At 43.8% G+C, this 27,819-nt stretch overlaps 1 protein-coding gene across 25 annotated transcripts in view; it reads right to left on the minus strand.

Annotated features, from left to right (window-relative positions):
* The window catches only part of DOCK9 (dedicator of cytokinesis 9), a 279,424-nt gene that overhangs the window by 26,740 nt on the left and 224,865 nt on the right, over window positions 1-27,819 (minus strand). For 8 of the 25 annotated variants that reach the window (XM_044250000.1, XM_044250002.1, XM_044249999.1 and 5 more), the window contains exons 38-46: window positions 26,501-26,637; window positions 18,639-18,754; window positions 11,719-11,856; window positions 11,423-11,605; window positions 9,558-9,671; window positions 9,246-9,461; window positions 7,678-7,735; window positions 6,672-6,749; window positions 4,986-5,092 (exon numbers count right to left, since the gene is read on the minus strand). In XM_044250000.1, coding sequence (XP_044105935.1) covers window positions 4,986-5,092; window positions 6,672-6,749; window positions 7,678-7,735; window positions 9,246-9,461; window positions 9,558-9,671; window positions 11,423-11,605; window positions 11,719-11,856; window positions 18,639-18,754; window positions 26,501-26,637 — 1,147 coding nt within the window. Of the gene's footprint in view, window positions 1-4,985; window positions 5,093-6,671; window positions 6,750-7,677; window positions 7,736-9,245; window positions 9,462-9,557; window positions 9,672-11,422; window positions 11,606-11,718; window positions 11,857-18,638; window positions 18,755-25,943; window positions 25,988-26,500; window positions 26,638-27,819 lie in introns of all 25 variants that reach the window. The other 17 variants (XM_044250016.1, XM_044250013.1, XM_044250008.1 and 14 more) reach the window with 5 other exon arrangements.

Consider the following 27,819-nt stretch of genomic DNA (forward strand, 5'->3'; position numbering starts at 1 on the left):
GCCACTGAGACCACTGTTTAAAATGTCAGCAGCCAGTTTAATTTTTAAGTGTGCCCCAGCCATGCAACTGAGGTCACTAAGCACCTGTCTGTGGAAATAGCACACTAATGTTATATTAGTGTGTGTTCACAAAAATGCCTATGTATGTGCAGGGGATTTAAACATTTTTATTTATATGCCAATTTTTCCATCTAACATTGATTAATTTAATCTAACCTTACTTATGAAGCTAGATGTTGTCCCTATTATCCGCCACTTAGAAATAACAGAAACATGGATGCCTGGGTGGCTTAGTTGGTTAAGTGTCTGCCTTTGGCTCAGGTCATAATCCCAGGGTCCTAGGATCGAGTCCCACATCTGGCTCCTTGCTCAGCAGGGAGCCTGATTCTGCTTCTGCTTGTGCTCACTTTAAATAAATAAATAAGATCTTAAAAAAAAATAATGTAGGGGCGCCTGGGTGGCTCAGTGGGTTAAAGCCTCTGCCTTCAGCTCAGGTCATGATCTCAGGGTCTTGGGATCGAACCCCGCATGGGGCTCTCTGCTCAGTGGGTTGCCTGCTTCCTCCTCTTTCTCTCTGCCTGCCTCTCTGCCTACTTGTGATCTCTGTCTGTCAAATAAATAAATAAAATATTTTTTAAAAATAATGTAAATGTAAATGCTTGGGGAACGGTATACTTTACGGCTTAATTCACATATCCACCACATTATTGTTTTTCAAGAGAGAGTAGAGAACCTTTTGCAGCAAAATAATCATTCGAGATGCTTGTCAAAATACAGATTTCCAGGCACCACACTCAACCAACCCGGAGGACTGGCAGAGCGCGAAGACTGGAAATATCTATCTGTAACAGGAATCTAAGTAATTTCTAACTAAGCATATGAAAATTGAGGATTATTGAACCAGGTGTCACTTTCTGAGGCAGACACATCACTTATATATCCCCAAGCTAGCACATAGCACACAGCTAGCTTAGGGGATGAATCAATGTACATAAATATAGGAATTTCCAGGTCACAAAGTCAGACAACTTCCAATTCAGACTAGAAGGGACCATGGTTTTGGTGTTTCTCCTCAATGAGAAGAAAGCATTGGACGCACTATAGTGTGCCAGGGCAGAGACCATATTGCACTCACATTTCTATCTCCAGCACCAGTTCAGTGCCAAGGAAGCTCAGTAAATATTTGCAAAATGAAGAGGGCCAGTATGTCCTGGTATGAGCCAAGGGGAGACCATTTAGACTATTCCATGGGCGAAGTTCACTAGTCACTATTGCAATGACCTGCAGGCCTACAAAAATGTCTACATGGACGTCAATTTTGGGGTTACAAAGAAATTTTAGCAAGTGGGCAAATAGTGAGGATGAACTGTATTTTCTATTTCCCCTTCCAGAGTCCCTCTTGGCCCATCCTTCCTATCTCTGTGTGCTGGGAGGTTGATGCATCAGGGCTGCTGGCCTGCAGGGTGGGCTCCCGGTCCTCTGACTCCTGGCTGAGTTCAGCCAGTGGAAGGCCCAGCAGGAGCCTGGAGGGCAGGCGGAGAGTGAGGACAGGGTGGCTATGCACATGCCCCTCTCTGCCGGGGTACGGGACTGAGCTCTCCCCTACATCTTCAGGTGGCCCCCCTGTGAAGCTGCTCTCTCTCCCCTCTCCTAGCCCACAGGGTGAGAGGTAGTACCCCAGCTCTTGCTAACCTTGAGGGTACTGCAATATTACTTGTCAGTTTCCCTACACCCTGTCCAAGCTTTCAAAATAGTCCCTTTATTAGGCTTTCTTCAATGTCCCAAGTATGCTGCCTGTTTCTACACCGGATCCTAAAGGAGGGATCTCAAAACTTCCATTCTATGTTTTGACACCACAAGGGATTCAGAATTCTTCAGTCTGCACAGGCTCCAACTTGCGTAACAGAACTGTAAACAGGGATGGGATGTTTCTTTTTATCTAATCAAAAGCAGCCAGGAGGGAGTCTGCTCTTTAGATCAGAGTCAGGGAAGACGAACTGCGATCAATGAAAACCCATCTGAGGTCTGCTGCTAGGAGAAGAGTGTGTTCTTATGCAGCTCCATGAAAATCATGTTAGGAGAGCGGGTCTGCTGCTAGGAGAAGAGTGTGTTCTTATGCAGCTCCATGAAAATCATGTTAGGAGAGCACAAGGCATTTAAGTACATCTAATAATGCAGATTAAAAGGGCAATGATTTTTATCACGCTATGTGTTATACACCTAGTCCCATCAGCTTCCCCCAAAACTCCTTCTGGGAGAGAGATGTTCCACTCCCCTTTCTCTTGAAACATCCTGACAGCCAAAGCAAAAATGTAGGTGGCAATTTCTGGTGCCTGGCTTCTGGAACACGCTCCTCTTTCAACTCCCTGCTAGTTTCAATCTTGCCAGGCAGGGGTTGCTTAGGACTTGATAACCCCACCGTGTCACATCCTAATGGTTACAGGTCATCGCATACTACGGACCTTGTTAAACATTTACCAACTTTATGCTTCAAGGACAGGGTGGAAAATCCATATTCTGGAAATCACTGATAAAGTTGCCCTTCTCACATGTTTAGTTATCTCTCAGGCTGAGAGCCATTCACAAATTTCCTCAATAAAGCCTGACTTGACTTCCTAGGCTGATGCCCCAGGCTGCTGTGATTACTCCAGCCTATTACTTAATCAGATGAGCAAACCTGAGCTGCATCTTCTGAGGAAGAGCAGATTACTGAGAACTGTTTACTTTCAAATCTTTAGTTGTTCTTGGCACCACTACTTTCCTTATAAAATTCTAAATAAAATCCTGTACTCTGGAGGTCTGTCTAGGCGCTGGGGTGGACATGAGTGGTTTCTGCAAGGAGACAATACATTTGAGCCTCTTCTCAGAGAAAAACTCAGTCACGCTTGCCTTGAAGGAGGACTTCAAGGTCAAGAGTATGCAAGCCTTATGGTCTCAGTGACGGGTTTTACACTTCAGAGCAAAATTAAAAATTACTATCTGCCCAGGCATTTCAAGGTAGAGAGAGAGCTGAACTGTTAATGCCACTTAATAATTAAATGGTTCCCCCCCCCACCATCTTTGGGACTTATAGAAATCTTCATCTATCATGGTTAAAATTATTTTAATATTTAAATGTGAAGTGCACTCAATATATTATCCTTCTTTCTCATGTTCACTTTTTAATTTAGGAGGGCATTTGAGACTAGACAATTTATGACAGTGGTTTTTAAACTAGGGCGGCTTGAGAATATATATATGCATATATATATATATATATATGCATAGTAAGTCATTGAATATTCCCTAAAAACTACTGAGAACTTTTATGTATATGGGTTTATGTCTCAATATTTATAATATTAGGAATGGCAACTGGAAAATGCTACAGGTTTACTAATTTAATTAAGATAATAAGGAACCTATTACGTGTTAATGAAAAAATAACATTTTTTAATGAAAAAACATTTTCAAAAAAAATTAGGGAAAAGAGTAGCATTGTTTTAAATTTTTTCAGCTTTCTTTAATGTCTGACATCATAGGAGAAAATGACATTCTCATATCTGCTTCTGCACTTAATCTATTCGACATGCTGTTTGGGATGATATAAACAAAGGAAGTCCAGTCCTCCACAGACATCCGGTTGGACAAGGAGGGACCTCAAAGACTTCCTGAAAGGGTCTCGGGGATCCCCAGGCTTCCTGGACCACACTTTGAACTGATTCAGGGACTGGTTAATGTCATGGAGTGTGTGCTTGTGGCCCTACTACTGGCAAGAACGTGATTAAAAGTCACAATATTCATTGTAGGACCTCCACATCATAAAAACAAGTACAACAGAGGCAGAGGTATTTACTTCTTTCTCTGTTCTTTCTCTCCACACGAAGAAACAGACAATATTATTTTTATTTAAAAGATAGGGAGGATCGACAAGCTGCCCCTCGACTGTTCCATTCTGCTCTGAGCTGAGGGGACGCAGGCACACATGGAAAGCCCCTCTGAAAGACAGTGACCAAAGAGGAAATTCAGGGAGCAGAGCCAGAAAGTTGGCATTTGCTCCAACTCCTAGCTTTATTTTAAAACTTCCTCGTTCCAGATAAGTGGCTGCAAGGTGATCCTGTTTCCACAAGAAAGTAGCAGGAAAAAAAAAAAATAAAAAAGAAAGAAAGAAAGTAGCAGGAACTGTCACTGTGATCTAACCTGGAACCTTCTGATCTCTGCTGGGGGCGGGACCGGGCGTTCTCCTTCACCGCCAGTGAGAAAAATCTGGACTAAGGCCCACCAGTGGAGGGAGCCAGGCGGGCCGCTCTGAGCCCCTGGGCCCGGTCTGGTCGCTCAGGGCTTTGCATGTCTGCTGACACGGGAGAGAAGTCACCGTGGGGGACACCAGTTTAAAAGTCTGAGGGGCCGGGGCGCCTGGGTGGTTAAGCCGCTGCCTTTGGCTCAGGTCATGATCGCAGGGTCCTGGGATCGAGTCCCGCATCGGGCTCTCTGCTCAGCAGGGAGCCTGCTTCCCTCTCTCTCTCTGCCTGCCTCTCCATCTACTTGTGATTTCTCTCTGTCAAATAAATACATAAAATCTTTAAAATGCAAACTATTTAAAAAAAAAAAAAAGTCTGAGGGGCCGGTCAGTTCAGCTGGTTAGAGTGTGATGTTAAAAGATTAAAACAGTAATAAAACCCATGAGCTGGAGAAATTAATGGCTGGAAAGAATGAGAAACCTTATGGTCAAAATGTTGGACCTTTTCCCACACGTGTTTGAGCTCTTGGCCTCACTTCCCTCCTAACGAGCTCCTCAAACTCTCTTTCTAGAGCAAAGGAGGAATTCCTAGAAAGGGGGATGGTGGAGCTTTCGCGGCTGTTTTGGCCGCCTGGAGCATGAGCTTAGTCAGAGCGAAGTGGGCAGCAGCAGTTGCTGAGAGAAAACCATCGTGTGAGGGGCAGGCAGAGCACAGCCGCCCCCGAGACACTGGCGGACTGAAGACCCCCACAGGCAAGGCGCTCACCTCGTTGAAATGGACATCCTGCATCCCGACGTCTTCCATCATGGAGGCCTCCTCGTCTATGTTTGGGGTGATCACCCTGAACGCTGTGCATCCTTGTCTAAACATGCCTAGAACGGACACAGCAGGGAGAGAGCCAGTCAGTAACCCGTAAGTGGGATGACCTTGAGGGTTCTTCCAGCCCGCCATGCTTCTGTGTTTGAAGAAGACAAGGGACTCTGAAGTCTCTCATGTCTCAGGCCACCGTTCTCACAGGGACCCACTGTGTGCTTTTCTTCATATGCCTCCTCGTACCTAGCCTTCTCCTCCCTCAGTTCTTTCCTCATCCTTTTAATCTGTCACCCGCCTTTATTAAAATGTATGCAATCTTTAAATAACCTGTAAATAAACTGTAACAGAGACTGGATCCAAATCAGTAGTTTAAAAATAGCAGCAGTAATTTGAGTGGGTACAGTGACCCGTGCTCAGATACCAAGAAAAATAAAGCCTAAGCCAATCAAAGAGAAACACATGCCTCCAACAGAACTGTTTCCTTCAAGGCATCACCTCCCCCACTGCGGCTGAGGGTAACCCGGAGCTCAGATGAGAACTCGCTCTTCTCCTTCACGAAGCGGTTTGCCAGGAGGTCACTCAACAGCCGCAGCCATGAGCTGAGAGGCTGTTTTAGCTGGTTCCCTATCTGCTGCCCGAGGGGTGAGGATGGGTCTCCTGTCCTCCCCACCACCAGAGACCAGGAGCACGGGCAGCGTGAATACTGCAGACGTCCAAGCACTCTGATTCTCTAGGGGAAATGCTATAAGGTTGGTGCTGGGATAAATAATCTGGATAAGGATAAACCCCTGGGGTGCCTGAGTGGCTCAGTCAATTAAGTGTCTGCCTCTGGCTCAGGTCGTGATCCTGGGGTCATGGGATCGAGTCCCACATCAGGCTCCCTGCTCCACGGGGAGTCTGCTTCTCCCTCTGCTTGCCATTCCCCCTCTCTCTATTGTCTCTCTCTTTCTGTCAAATAAATAAATAAAATCTTGAAAAAAAAAAAAGGATAAACCCCTTAAGCAATAATGGCCCATTTGGGGCCTTCACTCATCTTGCAGTCACTGGGGGAAAAGTCCTATGTCAGTCGGACACTGTCAGCTGGGCAAAAATGGTCAAGTACAGAAGGCCTTGAAACATCTTGCTACTCTATTCTGAGACCACTGTTTACAATAAAACAAAACACTCAAAACTTGAATTGAGACCTCCCATATTTTGGGAAAAAGAAGAACACAGAGTATTTTGAAAGCATGTCTTGAAAGAGTAGATTTGTGAAGGCAGAGATTTTTCTAGCTCCCCGATGGTCAAGGTTTCCAAGCCTTGAGACAAAAGACTCCCCCATGACAAGTATTAATCTAGGAGCTTGAGGATACATTAACATACAAAAAAGAAAAATTACGGAAGCCAACCACCCAGGTTTCTGGCTAGAGAGCACATTTAAAATCTACACCTCAGCTCCAGTGGGGTAACTACAAGGGCAGCCCAAGTGCTTCCCCTCCGTGCACAGGGACAGACCGCCATGGAACTGGAGAGGAAAAGAAGGAAGGGAAGGAGAGCCAAGACTATCCATGCAGAGTTGCAAGGGAAAATCCCCACACCGCTAAGTGTCAGGGCATGGGGCAGCTGGGCTCTGGGGGCTGGGCCCACCCTCAGGCTCACCTCCCCGGCGCCTCCTCTGACAGGTGCTGTGGCTGGAGGGGAAGAGGGGCAGCTCCGGACGGAGGGCTATGTCTGCTTCTAAACACGAGGAAATGTATTACCTGACAAAAGGTCTCAACAGGAAATCATGCTAGCAGCAAGAGAATATGGAAACCCTCGTTAATTCCTTTTTTCTGGGGCTCTGATGCAGGACAAGCCTCGGTTCCCTTCAATTTCATCCCAAATAGCCAGCTGTACCAGAAATACAGAAATTCCCCGGCTGTGGCATCTGACTTTATACCATTTCTCACTCTGTGAATGTACTTCATGGAAGCCAGATCTGGTACTGCTGTGCTCCGGGACACGGGCACACATGAGCAGCTTTTCTAAAAACCTCGGTGTTCTTGATTTTGAAATGGAAACAAGCAAGTGGTATTTAACCAAAAGAACCCATGAAAGGATTCGTGGTCTGCTCAACAGGGAACAAACATAAAATCCACAAAAGAGCATTCACACGCCCCTACCCTGTGCTTCCCTGGGGAGGCAAGGTTTCTGGCCAGCAGGCCGCCTACCCACATAATAAAGCCAAGTGGGCTATGGTTCTAAAATTTAAAAAAAGTTGTCCGATAATCTCCCATTAAAACTGTCATTTGACTGATAAAACTGTTATGGAGGAACTAAGGGAAGATAAATCTTCTGTCGGCTCAACACTGGCCATTCAAGGACACCCAGATGCAAAGCTCATTAACTAGTCTTTGCAAGATAGATCCATTTGTTAAAGGTTATACAATAACATGCCACCTAGTTTTATTTTTTATATTGGCACCTCTGCTATGCCCACCAAGCCAAGCCAATGTCTTACCAGTGAATAAAACAATGAACACAGTGCACACACACACACACACACACACACACACACATCCATCCCCCTCCCCCACTTCCAGATCTTTCTGGATGGCTCTCACTCGTCTTTGCTGCTCTGTATAGTTTTATATTCATTTCACAAAACCCAGGACTCCTTCCTCACCTTTCCGTGTGAGATACTCTGCCACCAGCGCTGTGACGTGGACATAACACATGGCTGCCTAAAATAAAAGACACACACTTCAGAATCACCATGTACAGAGCGCGTCAGTATGCTTCCGGACAGAGCTCCAGTGAGTGCGTGGACTTGTACTAGATCTCAAGGAAACCAGGGTTCCTAATAGCTGCCATCTTACCTTTTAGAAAAACCGGAACAATTCACATAAACTGAAATTTTGAAGTAAATTGTAAATGGAGACAAATGGTAATACGTTTGGTAAGTCTCATTTCTGTTTAGAATTACAAAATTTTAATATAAGAGATAAAAAAGCATTTTTTTTCTTATTCTAGTAAAGATTTCCATATCACTTCTCTTAAGGTACAAAGAGGACCATTTGAAGAAAAGGCATGTATCTTCCTAGATTCTGAGAGATTTGTTCAAATGTCAGTAGCTAATAGTTTTCTCTCAACTTAAAAAAAGATGTAGCAACTGCTTCCCAACACAGAACTCTAAACCAAAATTATAACTTAATGTTAATTAGATAATATTCTAAACACCTTAAAATGAAAGACAAAATAAATTCTTTTTCTCTTTTTACGAAGTTGTCACAGTTTTGTGTAAAAAACAGTTGCTGGAAATAAACCTGATTCTGATGCCTGAGCCCTTGATTCTTTGTCAGAATGACAGAAAAATTACTACTAGTAGTTAAAAGGAATTCACTTTTATTATGCTAATATGTAGTTCAGATTAAATTCATGGTCAAATAGAATGGACTTCTTAAATAATCAATACGTAAAAATTGTTACCTAAAATTTTCAAATGTAGAATATAACTGTACTAATTTAGGCAATTACAGAAGCTTAAAAGTAAAAAACCATGCTTCTTTGGTAATACTATTGACCATACCTAAATGCTTTAGGCCCAAACTGTAAACACAATTTTCAGAGGAACACAGAGCCTTTCACACAGCCTACTGCTTTCCTTAATATCTTCCCCTTTCGCAGGTGATGTCACAAGCACAGAGAGGTGAAAAACAGGCTCAATGTCACAGACTGATTAAGTGTTGGATTTGGTCTGTGTCCGGGGCCCATAACCCGACCCCCGGCCCACACCCGGCCTCCTTATGGAAACACGCTCTGTACACGGGCAGTGCTCTGAGGCTTACCACATTCACAGATGACAATGGACTACCTCCAAAAGGAAAAAGCGATGTCCTATCATTACTTTAATAACAGGAACATTAAATTCCATCATCAAGTCATCAAAGCTGAATTTTAGAACTAGAGAGGAGTTTTGATGCAGAAACTAAGCACGCTTGAATCAGTGCACGTTTACGTGACCGTGGATGGTTTCTAAGGGCTTTCAGACAATCCGCTCCTGTGACAGAAACATTCCCTTACAGGTTGTAAACGGTTGAGATGCTTAGAGACATGAAGTAATCCCAAGCCTAACACTGCTGAAGTATCCCTTCTTTTGATTAGTGGGAAATTTTTCTTAAAATTGGCCTCTTTTACTGAATGAGACATAATTAGTTTTCCCCAAAACCCAGCCGGAGAGGCTTGCTGGGCTACCTCAGACAGATCCCCATTCTTGACATGGATCCTGGCCATGCTGTCCAGCCATGTCTTCCTGAGTTCGGGAGTGCTGGCGTAGGACTTGGCCAGACTGTACTGAAGGTCCACCAGCATTTCAGGGTCATTCTCGTGCTCCTTCATCTGGGCGGTGGCCATTAGAACCGTGCGTATCCTTTTGGTCAAGTCCTTCACGTCCGAGGAGAAGGTAGTGTGCTAAAACAAGAATGGGAGAAGGACACAGGGCTTTCAGCTGGGCTCTGCCTGTCCGCATGCGTCCCAGATGATGAGGCAGGCTTGGGGGCCACCCACCTTGATAAGCCTGTCACTGTTGGCACAGTTGTTGATGATGGACAGGGACTGCTGGAATCTGGTTCCCCCGATCCCAACAACATCTGCGATCAGCTGGCTGACGGAAATAATGACCTTAGGGACACACAAATACGAGAAAATCATTTCACCTTCAAATGACTCCCCAGACTTGCCTCCTGTCTTCAGGACAAGGCCAAGTTTTGAGCACAGATCATTCCAGTGTGGGAAACACTGTCTGAGTCATCTTTTCCCCTTCTAAGAATCATTTCAGGTGATTTTGCTATCGTTGAGTATTTTGTCTGCATAGCAAAATGCTCATAGAGAGAGTGTAGAGGCATGAGAATCAGATAAAGTCTCTATCCCTTGGATAGTCGCTTACTTTCTCTAATAAACAGGGAGACCTTATCACTTAACCTCCTTGGTTACTGGTCTGAATGTGTATGCACTAAATCTTCAATGAGTGGATGGTCCTTTGCATTTTTTATTAAAACATATACACGTTAACTATGCAATGGCGGGGGACTCTGTCTTTACTGGGGTTTGGGTTGTGCTCTGCGTTTACCCAGTCACTCAAGTTAACACATGGCTCCATCTTTCTTCCCTCCTTTTCCTTCACCAACCCCAGGGGCCATCCATCACTAAGCACTGTCAACTCATTCTCTCCTTCTTCTAACCTCACCATACCTGGTCCAAGACACCATCCTCTCGGGCCTGGATTTGACCATGGTTTCCCCAAGTCTCTCCAGCTAAGGCCTTGATTCCCTTGATCCATTCTCAGCACTAGTCCGGGTGATCCCTCCAGATATTCATGACGTCTTCTCAGTTGTTCTCACCCACATTCTTTTACTTCACTGTAAGGACCTTCTCCAGTTCCCTGACAGGCCCTTCCCCTTGTGCATCCATCGCCTGGAACATGCTCAGCCTCTAGACCTGCTATCTCCTATTTATCTTTCACAGCTTCTAGAAGCCTCCCTGCCCCAGCCAGACTGCTTTCCCCTCCTTGGCGCACTCGAGGTCCCCTATCACAGCACTGGGGACAGTGTATGGAGAAGAGCTTCGGGCTCTGTCTTCCAGCAGACTACACGCTCCATGAAGGCCAGGAGAGGGCTGTGCTCTGTTCAGGGCTGTACCCGTGAATCCTAGCACATAGTTTGCAAACAACAACTATTTGTTTAAAAGAGGAATAAATACAGAGAAAGAGAGGACACTCCTACATGAGTTCAAGGAAGAAGAGAATACGTAATAAAAAACGCTTAAGACTGTTCCATATCTTGCATGGTTCCCAGCGTAGAGGATTTGGGACATTTTAACTCTGCAGAGATGGCAGGTGTGTCAGTAGATGGAAGACAGAAAAGAACTATCCAGGGGCCTCTGGGTGGCTCGGTCAGTTAAATGTCTGCTTTCTGCTCAGGTCGTGATCTCTAGATCCTGGGATCAGGCCCCGCTTTGGGCTCTCTGCTCAGTGGGGAGTTTGCTTCTCCCTCTCCCTCACACACTTCGCTCTCTCCCACACACACACTCTCTCTCAAATAAATAAATAGAATCTTTTAAAAATGTTAAAAAAGAATTACTTTGGACTTTCTGTGTTTTACCTAAGATATTTGCTGTGAGTCACGCTCACTCACACAGACTCTAGCAGATGATGACTCAACGGAATTTCAGTCAGTCCAATATGGAGTCAAACAGAAATGCACCTTGGGCCCAAATCTTAGCATGTGGAGAATGAAATAAACCAGACCAGTAAATGTGACTTTCCAGTCCATCTCAAGGCCAGACCTTGCCCGACTTATGCTGAGCTAAACCAGTAAATGCTAACACAGAATCCCACAGAACCCGTCGGCGCCGGCGAGCGAACCCGCGCGCACCTGCAAGTGTGTGCGGACGAAGGACTTCTTTCCAGTGTAGTCGAAGTTGTTCCTCATGAGGAAGTACAGCAGCTGGGAGGCCTCCGTTCTGATGGAGCTCAGCTTCGAGTTGCAGCACTTGAGGACCTCGTAGCACAGAGCGGCACACATGTCGGCCCTCCCTTCGTAGAACGTCGAGGGGAACTAGGCAAACACCAGAGAGCACGGGTAGGTGGACATCAGTGCTCCCCCAGCTCCAGGGGCAAAGCACACAAGGATGGTCATCAGCGAGGGCTTCCCCCGAGAAAGCTTCTTACCTTATAGATGAATGATCTTAAGGCAGTGAAGACATTTTTTAAAGCTGTTTCAGACTGATGTTTTTGAAGAAAGCACAGGTAGACGTCGAAAACCTTTTTCATGAGAGGATTATGGCCGTGATCAGCCAGGAGCTGGTTCTGAAAACACACAAGGACAGCTTGGTTAGTGAGACACGCCAGACACCCCTACAAGGCTGCATCCGGTTTTTAGACTCAAAGGTTCAATGTCCCAGGTACTAAGACAACTTGTAATTTAAACAAACTGTACCATGAATCTCCAGGAAGGCAGAAAACCCTCGTGGAGTACAAATAAGCCTATAACTAAATTTCTGCTGTGAGACTTTTTCTTTTCTAAAGAGTTTATTTATTTTATTTATTTAAGAGAGAGACAAAAGCAAGCATGAGGGAGGGGAGGGGCAGAGGGGGAGGGGGAGACAAGCTAAGCATGTAGCCCAACTCGACGTTCGATCCTACAACCCAGAGATCACGACCTGAGCCAAAATCGAGCGTTGGATGCTTACCTGACTGAGCCACCCAGGGGCCACTTGCTTCTTCCTATCAGGGGAGGGACTAATCATAAAACAGCCTAGCAAACTGTAGCACGGCTTGAAGGACTAGTGGTCCTCAGTACTGATTTGGCTTCTACGTATTTACTTATTTTTACTGTATACCAGCAACCAGTACAGAGGCAGTCTTTGTGATAGCTTAATTCCAACAAAGAAGTGCCCTTACGGGAGTCAGCTGATTAACAAGCTGGAAAAAATACTGAAGTGAGGTATAGTAAGTGAGAGCCTCCAAAAGTAAGTTTGTGGGGTGCCTGGGTGGCTCAGTCGGTCAGTTAAATGTCTGCTTTCAGCTCAGGTCATGGTCCCAGGGTCCTGGGATCGAGCTGCGCATCAGCTCCCAGCTCAGCAGGAAGTCTGCTTCTCCCTTTGCTCCTCCCCCTGCTCCTGCTCACTCTCTCTCTCAAATAAATGAAATGTTTAAAAAAATTAAAAAAACAAAATTAAGTTTGTTTTTTTTCAGGCTTCTCAGGCACTCTGTTAAGCAATGAGTAACCAGACAAGCTTGGTAAGGTGGGAAACCCAGAGGCTTTGATCAGGCCCCATTTATCACGTGCACAGATCTGCACAGGTAAACTGAGTCTTACTTTCTCGTCTGTAAAATGGCGACCTTGGACCTGACCTTGCACAGCTACTGCGAACATGCAATCACACGAGTTAAGTACAAAAAGCATCTGATGCATTCGTGGGCCTGGCTCAGTAAGTGGTGGCTAACAGGACTTTCACATCACGGGTTTTACTCGACAAAGCAAACAAGACTACTCCTCACCGTTCTGCAAGACTTTCTTGCACACACAGTAAATTCATACCAACTGAACGCCTGTGAGCCTAGCTGGCTAAAACTCTCACGGACTGCCTAACACACACGTAGACAGACGTGTCGCCGAGCCAGAGGCTAGCACATAGCCGTTGTTTAACCCGCATTGATACTAAAGGGCTATATCTTCAAGGACACACAGAGGTGTGTGTGCTTGGGTGAGGGCACATGTCTGCGTTCTGCACGAGGCAAACATGATTAAAATAAAAAAACGTCAGGAGGCCAGTATCCCAAACCAATCTTACCATTGTGCCAAATGACCGGAGATAGCTTATGGCCAAGTAATTCTGTTGAACAGCAGAGTACAGCTAGAGTATTAGTTTTAAGATTTACCTCATATTACTTTTGGAGAAAAATTTTACTCAAGGAGTAAGTTTTGTTTTCTTAGGTCCAGTGACTCACAGCTGGTAGGACACCTGGAATTCACAGGGAATTTTGTAACAGGAAACACTGAGGCACCGTACTGAATTCCATCATGTGAAAGAGAGCCATTTAATGAGCAGAAAATGGGACTTAATTAACGGAATATGATATAATTCTCAACCATGAGCAGCTGTTCACCACCTGGCTAGGGGTTCGTGGGTGGGGAGGCTGTTTCCAGTGTTTTGGAACTGCTTGCATGTGAACATTACTTTTGTTGTCTGTGAACATTACTTCTCCCAGGGGGCACTGTTCTCCCTAATTATGGCCGGATAAAGGTTTGCACAGATCTGGATGAGCTTTCCTTCTCTCAGCACTATCTGCTGGAGACATCCAGATGAGACGGTGTGTACAAAATTTGCCAGGAGCCCTGGTCTTGCTGTTGGAACTGGCCTGTCTCCAAGTTCTTACCCCAGGAGTTAAATTTTCCTGCCTCACTCTTTCTGGTCAAGGCTTCGCTTCCCATTTTCAGGATTTAGTCTTCTTGGGTTCTGATCCCAAAATCCGCTTGCAAGAATGCAGTTAAAAGTCACTCACACTAAGATATAAGTAACCCCTCATTTAAAGGGGTAAAGGATCTCTTACCCCAGACATACCCCATTGTACCCACTGCCTTCTGTAATCTTCTGATCAATTTTCTTCTCTCTCTCTCTCTGCTCTCTCTCTCTTTCACTTATTAAAAAGTTATATACACTAAATATAAAAAATACATAAAAATAAAATATATTTAGAAAATTCTGAACATTCAGAAAGGTTCATGGCAGGAGAAGGAAGAAGCAAAAACAAAACTACCCTTCACTTCACTCAGAGATCACCAAGGTAACACCAGAGTGTATCTCATTTCTACTTTTTTATCCCTGTAGACCTGTAGTGAGGATAGGAAAATTTTATTCAGGGAAGTAAATGAGACATTAGAACAATATGAAAGGCACAGCTTCTCTCTAGCAACAAGGTGGAGAATAGGTTATAAATCCAACTCAGAAGTGGCTGATGTGCAGGCAGGTTTGATTGTTGTAACATATTCTCCTGAGGGAAATGAGCCTTTCAGAGAATGAAGACAGAACATCGGTAATTTTTAAAGATCTAGGAATAAGATAACAATGAACTTAAATCCTGGGCACCAGAATGAGATGTCTAGAACTGTGTATTTAAGACAGGTCTACCACTCCTGGGCAGAAGGCATTTAGTTTCACTTGGACATCGCTTCAAGAATCCACCTTAGTGAAGGGCTGTTTCAGCTGCAAATGCTTACCAGTCACTAAGATAACCTCATTTCATGTGTCTTTGCAGGCCAGGCTCATGGTCTGCATGAGCACAAACTCCCTAGAAGAACCCAACTATCCAAGTGCTTTTCTCTGTCACGTACGGATTCTCACCATCACATACAGATTCTCACCAGTCAGCTCAATCAAGAAAAAGCACAAGGTGGGATTGCTACAAATACATTCTCAGGTTAAACGTGTAAACACATTAAAAAAGATGATCAACTATGCAAAGGCCAGGGTTGACTTGGGATTGTGTTAATCACAGGCAATGTAAAACAGCCAGAACCTTATTTTTCTGCACGTAACTACCTTGGTTTATAAAACACACCCTTTTATGCATTAAATGTGAGAACATATGCGAAAGCATCCAGTATGACACCAGCGTCTGGGAAGTGCTTGGTAATATTCTCCTCTTTTTTTCTGTACAGGATCGTCCAACTACCTCAGCTTATCTCTTCTCTCTGTCCGTCCCCTCCTCCTCTTTCCCACCTCCCCACCACACCTGACTTAGTGGATGGAGAACAAGGGTTTTAGCAGGCCAGGTGTGCAGTGATCTTGGGCAAATTTTCTGCCCTGTCTTGGCCTCAGTCTCCTCATCTGTAAAATGGGGTACAAGAATATCCACCAGCCAGGCTGTTGTGAAGATTAATGCTTGAGGCATGGAAGGCACTCAATAACTAGCAGGGCTGAAATCTTTTGAAACATTTTCTCTCATTAAAAATGTGTTTTCTTGGCTACCTTTGGCAATTTACTAGATGTGGTCAACTCAGAGACTTGATCACGATGGGGCTTTTATCCGTGGAAGGCGATTTTTCTCGAATTATGTCCACTAATTCAATGTAAAGATTTAATTTTTCTGATATGCTCCAAATGATGCCTCAGCTGAGCAAATGATTTGCAGAAGAAGATCCAAGTGGCTGCTGTGCCAAGGCCCCTCATGAACCTGTGATCTAGGCCAGGTAAGCCTACCTCCGGGCGTGACATCTGTTCCACTGAAACGCCCGCCCCTCTTCCCACTTCTGCATGGGGGCGCTGGGCTTTACATGCTTTTGCTCACAGGCATATACACTTTGACAGAGGATCACCTCAGCACTCAAGCTCCACCTTGCCCCTGGGTCTCAGGAGTTAGACCCTTTCTTACAGGACCAGGAAGGCATGAACACAGGGTAGATGTCTTTGGGTACTTCGTATCTGTCCATCATACAGCAGGCATAATCACCATGTTCTAGAGAAGGGCATCAGGGTTTCCAGATGTCAAGCAGACCCACCCAAGGCTTAGAATCTGGCCCCTGGTGGAGCTGGGAAGTCAAGTCTCATCTACATCTGGAAAGTGGCAGGTCCTTTCAAAGGTCATCTTTAAACTTCCAATAGCCCTGGCCACAGGAGGCAGATCCTATTTTTTCTAATCTTCAAATGAGAAATCTTAGGTCCAGAAACATGAAGCAATCTCCTCAAAGGACTTCAAGACAATAAATGTCACAAATCAGGGAACATCAGGTGTTGTTTCTCAAGAGAGAGAGCCTGTGGGGTGGCCAGACACAGGGGACCTGGGAACCTTGATGAACAGGTTGCTTCTTTAATATGAAGCAAGCGTTTTTCAGGAGGCTAAGTGAGAATCGTAGGTTGTACAGTAAAGAGACTGTCACTATTCTCAGAGACCCGACAGACTACATCTGTGGTGCACCTGTCCTCACGCCTGGCCAGTGTGCCAGGCTCCCCCTGCCGCGTAGCAGAAGGGTCTCAGGGGCACAAGCATGGTGGAGTGAAGCAGAGGATAGAACTTACAGATTCTGTAAGTTTCTGTTCTGAACTGTTCTGTTCTTACAGAACTGAACAGTTTTTTTTTTTTTTTAAAGATTTTATTTATTGGGCGCCTGGGTGGCTCAGTGGGTTAAGCCGCTGCCTTCGGCTCAGGTCATGATCTCGGGGTCCTGGGATCGAGTCCCGCATCGGGCTCTCTGCTCAGCAGGGAGCCTGCTTCCTCCTCCTTCTCTCTCTACCTGCCTCTCTGCCTACTTGTAATCTCTCTCTGTCAAATAAATAAATAAATAAAATCTTAAAAAAAAAAAAGATTTTATTTATTTATTTGACAGAAATCACAAGTAGACAGAGAGGCAGGCAGAGAGAAAGAGAGGGAAGCAGGCTCCCTGCTGAGCAGACAGCCCGATGTGGGACTCAAACCCAGGATCCTAAGATGATGACCTGAGCTGAAGGCAGCGGCTCAACCCACTGAGCCACCCAGGTGCCCCTAGAACTGAACAGTTTTGATCTGAACTTACATATTCTCAGCTGGCAGTGATAAAGGTACACACAGCAGTCACATTTAAAAAGTCATTGCCGAGGGGCACGTGGGTGGCTCAGTGGGTTAAAGCCTCTTCCTTCGGCTCAGGTCATGGGATCGAACACCGCATCGGGCTCTCTGCTCAGCAGGGAGCTTGCTTCCTCCTCTCTCTGCCTGCCTCTCTGCCTAACTTGTGATCTCTGTCTGTCAAATAAATATATAAAATCTTAAAAAAAAAAAAATTGCCGAGGGGCACCTGGGTGGCTGGGTTAAGTCTCTGCCTTCAGCTATGGGTCATGATCTCAGGGTCCTGGGATCGAGCCCTGCCTTGGGCTTTCTGCCCAGCAGGGAGCCTGCTTACCCCCACTCTCTCTGCCTGCCTCTCTGCCTACTTGTGATCTCTGTCAAATAAATAAATAAAATCTAATTTAAAAAAATGTCACACGGAAAAGAAAATGGAAAGAGGTTCCAGACATGGTTCTGGTTTTCAAGCCATGGCTTTCAGGTCACCCCCAGACTTTCTGCATTAGCCAGTCTGGGTCAGGGTCTAAGAATGTGTACTTTGAACAAGCTCCCTGGGTCTGCAGCCGCTGCCGGCCAGGGGACTGTGCTCTGAGAGCCACGAAAGTGGAGGCTCTCCTACTCATTTGGTTAGGATCTGTGTTTCATCTCTTCAATGGGCTCCCAGTAATGACATTTCGTGGGGACGTGAGTAGCATGCCTGCTGAGAAGAATAAAGGTAGAGTATATAATCAGGTGACATGATATCAGGGTAACTTATTTCTATCCAAAATAAAAAAAAATGCACCTTATGAGAATCAAAGATAAGTAAAGCAGAAAATGACTTTGGTTATCTTTTCCAAATACCCTGGAAACAAACACACTGTTTCAATAATCATCATGTATCAACTCTAATTCAATTTCCTTCTTCCATGCTGGAAATGGAAGCAATCAATTAGCAAGCCTGGGAAGTGTTAGGTCCCTAGAATAAAGTGAATGCCTTATGAGACCATTTCTACCTACTTGAATATTACTTGCTGAAACCTAAAAATAAGACCAAAACAATCTTTTCTTTTCTATCCTTGAAATGCTTCTATTACTGAAGTTACTAACAGGTATTTTTAAAATTATAAGAGGTGAATGTGTTTGTAGTTACTGCTTTTCTACATATAAGTAACTAATTTTAACTGCTGCTACATTTGGATATTCTCAGATAGTCGAGGCAGAAATGTCTGATGAGGTTCCCATTATTAATCAGCCTCGAGGGCATAGCAAACCATATTCTCCAGGGGGATGCTTTCCTCTGGCCGAGAGGCAACCACCTCCTGGGACTGTTTCCATCATTTGCAGCACACCTTGACCAGCTGAACTTTATTTTATTTCAAGGAATTCAAGTCATTAACCATGCAATGGATTCATTAAGGAATTCTGAGGATGTGTGGTTTCTTTACAGGGGCAAAAACAGTTGCTGAAATAAAAAAATACAACACAGGAAGTTCTTGCTGGTTCAACTAAACAAGCAGAATTAGTTTAAAAGGTAAAGCTCTGACCGGGCCCAGCTGTTCAGTACGAACCTTAAATGCCAGTGTAAACAGAGAGAGTGTGTCCAGGGCCGTGAGGCACACCTCGGTGGCGATGTTGGCTTCCAGCAGCGACTGGTGGAGAACGTCCGCGTCCGAGTGACCGTAGCCTGCGTGGATTACAACACAAGGTCACTGGCCAGCGACCGCAGACGGAGAGGCTGGAGGCACAGGGTGGTCGCAGTCAACTCTTGATTATTTACGGAAGGCTTCTTCTGGGGTCTTGTTTCCCTTTTTCAGTGGTTGGGGTGGGGGTACATAATGAATAATGTGTCTGTTCAATTAAAACAATTCTGGAAGGGAAACAAGAGCAGCAAACGTTTACTGTGTCCAGGCTATGTGCCAGCCGTAATTCTATGAACTTCCAGTGTTTTCGCTCATTTAATCCCACAGCAGCCCTATGAAGCATGTACATTCTTAAACCCTTTTTGCAGAGAAGGAAACTGAGGCACAGAGAGGGTGGACAGCTTGTCTTAGGTCCCACAGTTAGTAAACAGCAGAACCAGGAAGGCACCTAGACGGGAGCCAATCCATTGAGCCACGGGGCTGAGCTCTTAGGATGGGAGGAGCTGGCGAAGGAAGCAGAGGTTTCCCAAGCTTCCCACAGAGACAGAGGCAGCGGCCCAGCACAGGTTTTTTAAGAAAATGAGTCAGAGTCAGGCTGCCGGGCCCTGGTTCCAGCTCAGCCACTTGCTAGTTGTGTGACCTTGGGCAAGTTATTTGACCTCTTTATGCATCAGTTCCCTGACCTGTAGAATGGGGATAGTAATAGTATCTGCCTCAAAGGGTTGTGGTGAGCATGCAATTGGTTAAGATCTGGGAAGTTCTTAGAATAGTGGCTGGCACATGGTGGACGGTCGTGTAAATAGTGAATCGATAATGTAAAGATCTAAGGGATCAGCCAGAATAATGAACGATAACCAAGAGTTGACTGCACTGCTAACAGTATTCTACTTGCTTTATCAAAAAGCACAAAAGCCAGTATATGTCTGAAAGGAACGTTTAAGAAAAGGAAAGGACGTGAAGAATCATAATTTAAATACAAGCTGATATCTTCTATATGTGGCTGTAAAAACCAATTTAGTATGGACATAAATGTAGCTTGACAAACAATTTGAGATTAAATTATGAAATGATATGCATTAGCAGAAATACATGTAGGGATGCAGAGATGTTACAGTACTGATCTAGAGGACAAAGAAAGATGGCAATATAATGAAACGTCATACAATGTCCTACTCCAAGGAGCAAACATAAATCAACACTTACTATGTAGATAATTTTCTTTATAATCCAAAGAGCAGGACATTTTCTATACAGATCAGGAAAATGAAGTAGAGAAAACCTAGAGGATTTTCTTGAGGCCAGTAATGGGGGGAAAAGAACCCCAAAGAAACCCAGAAACTACACTCCAAATTCCTTATCCAGGTCACTGTGTCACAGTACGTATTATTAGGACAAAATAACTAGCATGATGTTATTCTTACTTTGATAAACGTCAGAGTTACAAAGTGATTTTCAGAAGACTATGAAAGGTTTCCCAAGCTGCTGCATTGCTCTTAAAATAGGCTAAAAACACCATCACGTGCTTTCACCCAGTGTTGCTCTACAAGGGCAGTTCTGAAGGTTTGTGTCTGTGAACTGCATGATTTTCACACTGCAACAGTCAGTGTGCCTTGAGAGGGGCTCTGTAACACCCAGCACATGCTAGTTCTTCCTGTGTTTGCTTCTCTAGTAAGAGGTCTCCCCGAGACAGAGAGAGGGATGCACCTTGGTACTAATTTCACTGCACTGCCGTCGTAAGCCAGGGCATCCCCTCATTCGGCATGGTTTGTTTGGTAAGATCAGAGATGGTGAAAGAGGAAAACAGACTGTTAATTATGGCTAAATGATCACAACCCCGGGGCGGGGGTGTGCGGGGGAATATAGCACCTTTTATTAGACCAACCAAAATTATCGCAGGTCAAAAAGACCCTTTGGGGGCTGCTGAAGTTTTATGGTCAGGGGAAATCACATAAGGAACTTGTTTTGGTGATAATTTTAATATTTTTCTTGGCAAAGAACTGACGTTTTCTTTTTCTGGAAAGGTAATGTATGCAGGTGTGATCATTATAGACACAATTGCCTACACACTGAAGAATTTCCACACCATTTAATTTCAGCTGAAAGGTCTGGACCCATTCAGGACTAAAACTTGGCAATGTGTTGTTTTAAAACACAGAATCAATGGCCACACTAATGAAGTTTTTATGTAATTATGTATATATGTATGGAAACATGACAATGACAAAATTTCTCCAAGCTCTTAGACTCTGAGTGTCGACATTGTGTATCTCATTTCCTTAAGGATCACAGTCAGATTCATATAGAAATCTGTCTGCCTGTGTCTGAAACATCAAATAATCAAAGAAATGATCCAGCTGAGCCACAACTGGCTATAATTTTGCTTCTCCTTAAACTCCTGTCTCAAAAAAGTCAGCAATATTCCTGAGCCAGTGTTAGTAAAGTCCCCCAAAATAAAGGACAGCGTGGAGAGGTTGTCTAAGTGGTACAGACTGCATGGACAGTTCACCGAGGGATACTCCCATGGAAACTTCTTGTCTCAATGCCTGGAACTAAGCTGTGCATGAGGCAAGGCTTTAGTCCTTGGTCGCCATGATACAGGCCAACCCAGGAAAATGAAACTGACTTGGTACATCCAAAAAGGCGTCTTAAGAGAAAATGCAATTTCTTCAAGTATCGGTCAGCAACTCTTTGAAGCTGATGAAGCAGATTCTCACCAGGTCAAGTAAGGAATGCTGTTAACCCTACTGATTTCCCCTACGGAACTGTGGTGCCTTGAGGCACAGGGCACTGACAGACTACCTTCAGCTAGGCTGATCAGAGAGAAGAGAAGGACTTCCTCAATGTGCCATCTTTGGCACACACATCATGGATTGCTTTGGCGTCGTTGGGATTCACTGCTCACATTGACACAATTTTCATTCTGTTATAACTCTGATAAACGATTTATTCTAAAATCCCAAAGTCTTCTAAACACACAGAGGCAAAGGATGAGACTTTTTTCCCTAATGTCATCTGTTACGTTAGTCTTAAATGAACCTTACTCTGTTTAATAAACTTCTGTTACTAGAACAGCTTGACTGAATAACACTGACCACATCTGTAAACAGTCTCCCCCTCCCCACTGCCAGGCCATCAGAGGGGATGTGGTGGGAGGGACATAAACACTTGCCTTTTCCAAATGCCAGAGGACGTTTGGGCTTGAAGTCAGATACATATTCTAACAGGAGGCACTTTCTTTTCAACAGGTGCCTTTACCCTTATTTTTATTTTTATTTTCCCTCTGGCCCACATAATCTGAATCCAGAAAAATAATACATTTTGTGAGAAATGTGAGAAAAAAGTAAATGCTACTGAATGATATGAAATCTTCTTGCTAAAAGAAGGCCCCAAACACGGAAGACCTAGTCCCCTAGATATATTAATTCATGGTCTGCAGCCTTTACTAACTACATATACTTTTGCAAACTATCAGACTGATCAACCTCTACGTTATTATCTATTTGTTCATCTCCATCCCACTTTTATTGTTAAAAATATTTTCTTCACAAATGAGCGAAGAGTAGACAGTAGAATAAGGAATAATATTCCAAGGCAAAAATGATGTGATTTGCTGTCTGTCCTCTGACCCATACAAAAACCTTAATATGCTCAAAAATGATTTGTGGAATGAGTCTGTAATCTCAGAGTTTATACCTGAGGAAATGGTGATGCCATCTGCTTTCTCTTCTCTGAAGAAAACCTCAATCTAATGTTCAGCTGTGTCTGGAAATAGTACCTCGTATGGGATATATAGCCCAGACTGTGGAAACAGTTGGTTTAAGCATGCATTGTAATTTAAAGTCCTTTTTAAGGTTATTAAGAATGTAAACATGTCCTGACTTATTTTTTTTAAGATTTTATTTATTTATTTGACAGACAGAGATCACAAGTAGGCAGAGAGGTAGGCAGAGGGTGGGGGGAAGCAGGCTTTCTGCTGAGCAGAGAGCCCGATGTGGGGCTCGATCCCAGGACTCAGGGATCATGACCTGAGTTGAAGGCAGAGGTTTAACCCACTGAGCCACCCAGGCACCCCTAAACATTTCCTGACTTTAAAGAGGCATCGTGCCAGACTTTCTCAGTTCTGAAACCCCATCAATTGCAAGAAGTACCAATGACTGACTGTCATATTGAATGGAATATGCAAGGCACATATGTGAGGTAGGTCAGTTATAACTCCAAGTTATAGCCTGATAATGGAAATGCTAGGAAACATGCAAACATGTATTTCTAAATCAAGGAAACCTGCTTCAGAATAAAAAAAAAAGTGATTTCACAAACATTTCATTTACTGTCTTGAGTATATACTTTTAAAGCATCTAAGTCGATTTTTTACCCATTTTAAGAGATATATTGTCATGCTTAAAACCTGCAAAACAGTAATCTTACTTCAAAGAATACATGTGTTCTCTGCGTTTTCCTGTAAATTCAGTATTATACACAGTAAGGAATTTAATGATCACTGATACTCATTGTCTTGCTTGCACTTCATAGATAGCAAAGAATTTCAGAATTAGATGTGGTCTTATAAACCATCTCATCTAACTCTTCACCTCCCAGTGTGACGTTTAAGAGACCTGAACAATATCCCCCGGGGGTCCTCACCCAGTCTGTTTCCACACTTCCAACTCCCAGTGCCCACAGTAGCTAATGGGCAATTCAGTTAGAAAACGCTTTTCCATGATGACCTGATATCGCATTCTCTGCAACTTAATCCAGTGACCTTGAACTCTCTCTTATACCAAATTATACAAAATGCAGGTTTTCTTTAAGTGTTTCTGCCTCTTGTCTGGCTTTTCGCCCTACCGTACCAGCAGGAAATAGGAATTATCATGCAAATGAATTTAATATATTCCTAGAGCAATATATAACAGCAAAGTAAATGCAAAATGTTATCTTATGTGTTTTGCACACGTATCACTTACTTATAAACATGTCTGACTTAGCTTCCCTCCCAACAGCATGGTTTATGTAAAATATTCTACAGGTAGCTCTCACTTTCAATTTTCCATTTGACACAAATAGCTTCTGTTGATACACAACAGGATGCACTTTACAATAAAAAGGTCAATGTCTTAATGTTGTAAACATTTACTTTTCACGTACCTGGGTAATGACCCAAACATAATGAACCTCTATCTTCTGAGTATTTTTGAATAGTGAAGGCTATTTGGACACAGTGGGACTTATCATTTTCATTATTTCCTATCAAAATCCAAGAGTAAAGATAAGACCCCACCATGGTTACATGTAAGGTGCACATGGTGTCTTTTCCCATGTCCTACTAATGGGGGGCTTAAAACTTGGACGCCACTGGATTATATTTCTGGCAGTCCTCTGCTGCCCCCAGGTGGTCAAGCTGAGGCCTGACAAAGCCTTTCCTCTGAAACTAAAAACAAAAAATGCAGGTGGTATATATAGGGAGGGGGCCCTCTTCCTATTTTTTTTCTTTTCTAAAATAAATTCTCAAATAAATTTTAGACTCTGGCATCCTGCAAACCTCTCACATGCTGGATTTATGTCATATTGGTTGGTCCAACAGAAGGTACTGTATTCATTGTTAAAAAGGACTTTTTTAAGAAAGACATATATGACTACAAATTTCCCATAAAATAGCTCGGTAGTGGTGTAAAGAAATCACATATGTATACATACATATATATGCTCACACATATACACATGTATACATACAGTATGTCCTGCCTTCTCTGTGGCTTCTGGGCACACGGACAATCTGGAGCTCAAAAAGGCTGAAGCCCCCCAGATACATCATCAGACTTCTAAATGGAGACCGAGTTCCAGGAGAAGATGCAAGGACTGTGAGACACCAGAACCAATTTGGGATGAGCAGACAGGAGGCTAAAAGAAATCAGCTACACACTGTTTCTCGAGAAGGCAGAAGGAGAAACGCTGATTGAGGATGGTGTCACTGAAAACTGACTAGAGCAAAAACTCCAGGAGGAAAGAGGAGAGAGGCAGGAAGGACGGGCTCTCTGTGGGTAGCCGGAAGAGAGAATGGGCGTCAACCATGTTCACAATATGCTGCTTGGCTGCAAAACATAGCCAGCTGCCTCTCTCCTCCAGTTCAAGCCACCATTGCAAAATCTGTTTGCAGCGGGAGGAGCGGCTGTCTGTCTTGGTGGATTAAGGTTATACACTCATGCGTTGATCACTCATTTTACTTTTATTTTCTATTTCCTACATGATTATCTTTGGAGTGGGGGACTCGGTCTACTGATTTTTTTTTTTTAAGTGCTTTAAAGTTTAGGTATTTATTCTAACTGATGGAGAGGTAACGCCTGTGTTATAAACTGTCTGGGCAGGGGCAGTGTGGCAAGTCCTGCAGAACCATGAGAATTTAATTTCTGTTTGCTTAATAGGAAATGAAAACTAAAAACACCAAAACTTCTTTTGTTTGTGTCAACCCCTTGCCTGCAGAGCTAGAAAAAGCCCTAACAGACAAGATGTGGAAAAATCCAGTATTGGAGCCTGAGATGTGTCATGAACATCCATTCGTGTGTGGCAGGCAAATGTCATACTGATCTAAATTAAGCTTAGAATTTTATAAAGAGGGTCTATACCCATTAGGTTGAACTTTGGGGTGGAAGAGTAGGCAGCTGCTATATTTTGATGCCTCAGCCTTCTTACTCTGAACTATTATCATTTTAAAGCATTTGGGAATATTGTTTTTACTCCCAGCCTATATAAAGAAAGAGGTAGGAAGATCACAGTGAGTGGAATTCTTATGATTAGAAATGATGGAAGATATTAATAGCTATACATTAAAGGCATTACTTGGCATGAGAACAAGTAATTATATATGTAAAACAGTAACTAGCTATGTTATGCTTGGAGAAAAGATGAAATAATTCAGAGAACACAACCTAACAGAAATGGTATCTATTATAAATGACGGCATTCATTTTTAAAATGCTGCATGGCTGATGTCTTTTAGGTTTCCTGCTTTGAGAAAACTTTTAAGGAGATGTAACACTTAAGTTTCTAGAAACAGTACATGATGTCATGTCTCCTCTGGTGATATGAAAAAAGTAAATTAAAAATATGCTCCTACTTTTTGGTAGAATCTCTACTGTGAAGTTAGAAAGCCCCAAAGTTAGGAAGGCAAGATGAACAAAAAGGTCTCGGCTTGCAAGTGAAGCGGCCTCATAAGCAGACTTCAACCTGATTAAATCTTACCATTGTCTACAGAAATTCCAAGCACACTTGATATCTTTCTCACACTGAAAACACAGAAAAAGTCACTTTGTTATTGGCTTTTCCACACCCTCACAAATTGATTCATGGGCTTTATGTTTTCACAGCAGTTTAAGGAGTAACATACATTCAAAGCTGGAATGTCAGAATGTGGACACTTGATCAATTACATGCATGGCCTCGGAAGAACGAAAGGAACCTGTCCCAGATGTCCCCAGGACTTGCGCAAGGAAAATACAAATATTCAATTAAAGATATCAGAGAATGTTTGGCTGTCAAAATGTTTACGTTAAAAATACTGAAGGGAGGGGGTTGGGACAAAGGGTCCAGGCTTTTAGGTCTGGTGCCGTAGCTGACCACGTTCCACATTGTGTCACTCTCTCCAAAGAAGGGAATTTCGCCATGAGCTCTTCATCCCACTTGCTCTGAGCTGGAAGAAAAGTCAGGTTGGTGATGTGGTGTGGTGCGGCCTGGGGCTCTCCCCTCTGAGATGTCACATGAGATGGCTGGCTGTTACGATGGTATGTCATGGGACTTACTGTGGTTAAAAGTGAGAGAGTTATCCAGGCTGCCCAGCTGCTGCAATCTGGCATGCATCATTCCTGTTCTGTTACGGGAAACAGGCAATGTCTGAGATTTTCGATCATGAACTATGGGTCCCAACCCCTCCTGGTTCCTGCAACATGAGTGAAATGGGATAGAAGCAAAAGTTAGACTTGTTACACCGCAGCGAGACGAGCAGGGTTAGTGAGGCCAGGACACAGCACAAGGGGACCGGCCACACGCCGACCAGAGCAGCGTGGCCTGAGACGCACACACAGGCGGCAGCTCTTAACTGAGTTCATAGCAAAGCACCTGATGATGAAGAAGCAAAAAGCAAGCTAAAGCAGGGAACTTTTCAGTTTTGGAATGTACTTTAGAGATGCCGCTTTTTAAAAGTCAGAGCATCAGTCCAACGCGGCGCTAAAGGTTAGAGTTTGGAAACTGCCAAACACCATGAATATTTTCAGATTATACATGTTATTAAAGAGCAAAAAAAAATTTTTTTTAAAAAAGAAAACAATGCATTGGAAGAAACAGAGAACAAACATGCAATGAGAGGGATTATATGAGGCGGTTTTAACACCTTTATTCTTACCCAGGCAGTAAGGAGAGCCACACACTTTGTTAAACTTGTCAGCAGTCAAGTAAAGAAAATAGAAAAGTGATCTGGGTTAGCAATCATACAGCTAACTTCCTACTGTGTACCATCACCAGAGCAGATGAAAAATGAGACCCGTGCTGGAATGACACCTGTCCCCGGCCCGTAGCCAACCGTCTCCCTCATTGTGTTATTGTGTGGAGAACAGGAGTTCTAGAACATGCATGGACTGTCATCGGGCAACATGCTGCTGGGTGATTTCAGAGGGACACAATGAGAAGACGCAGTATTCCTCAGCCGGGACTGCCACGGAGGGCATACACCGACAGCGTTCAGACTCCGCTCGGGATCTTTGTCACATGGAGCAGAAACCACAGGAATTTTCTATGAAGCAGGGCACATCTTTCCACAACACACCTAACAAGCAACACCACCTTCCACGCCCGCCTTCCTATGCCCATCCGTTTTTAGGAGAGCCCAAGAAAGTACACTTTTACATGCAAATATATACAGGGTGCTTATAAAGTCAGAAGATTTTTTTTAAATTAAATTTATAGCCATTAAAAAAAAATAAGTTCACAGTTAGACAAGACCCAATTCTAAAATATTTTGTTGGGCAGAAACCTTCAGCTTCCCACAGGCACCATGTTCAGCTCTGTGGCACGTCACCCTAATTTGCACAACGCTCTCCAAATGCCAACTTGTGCTGTGGGTGAC

The sequence above is a fragment of the Neovison vison genome, chromosome 5, assembly GCF_020171115.1.
Source record: "Neovison vison isolate M4711 chromosome 5, ASM_NN_V1, whole genome shotgun sequence".
NCBI lineage: Eukaryota > Metazoa > Chordata > Mammalia > Carnivora > Mustelidae > Neogale > Neogale vison.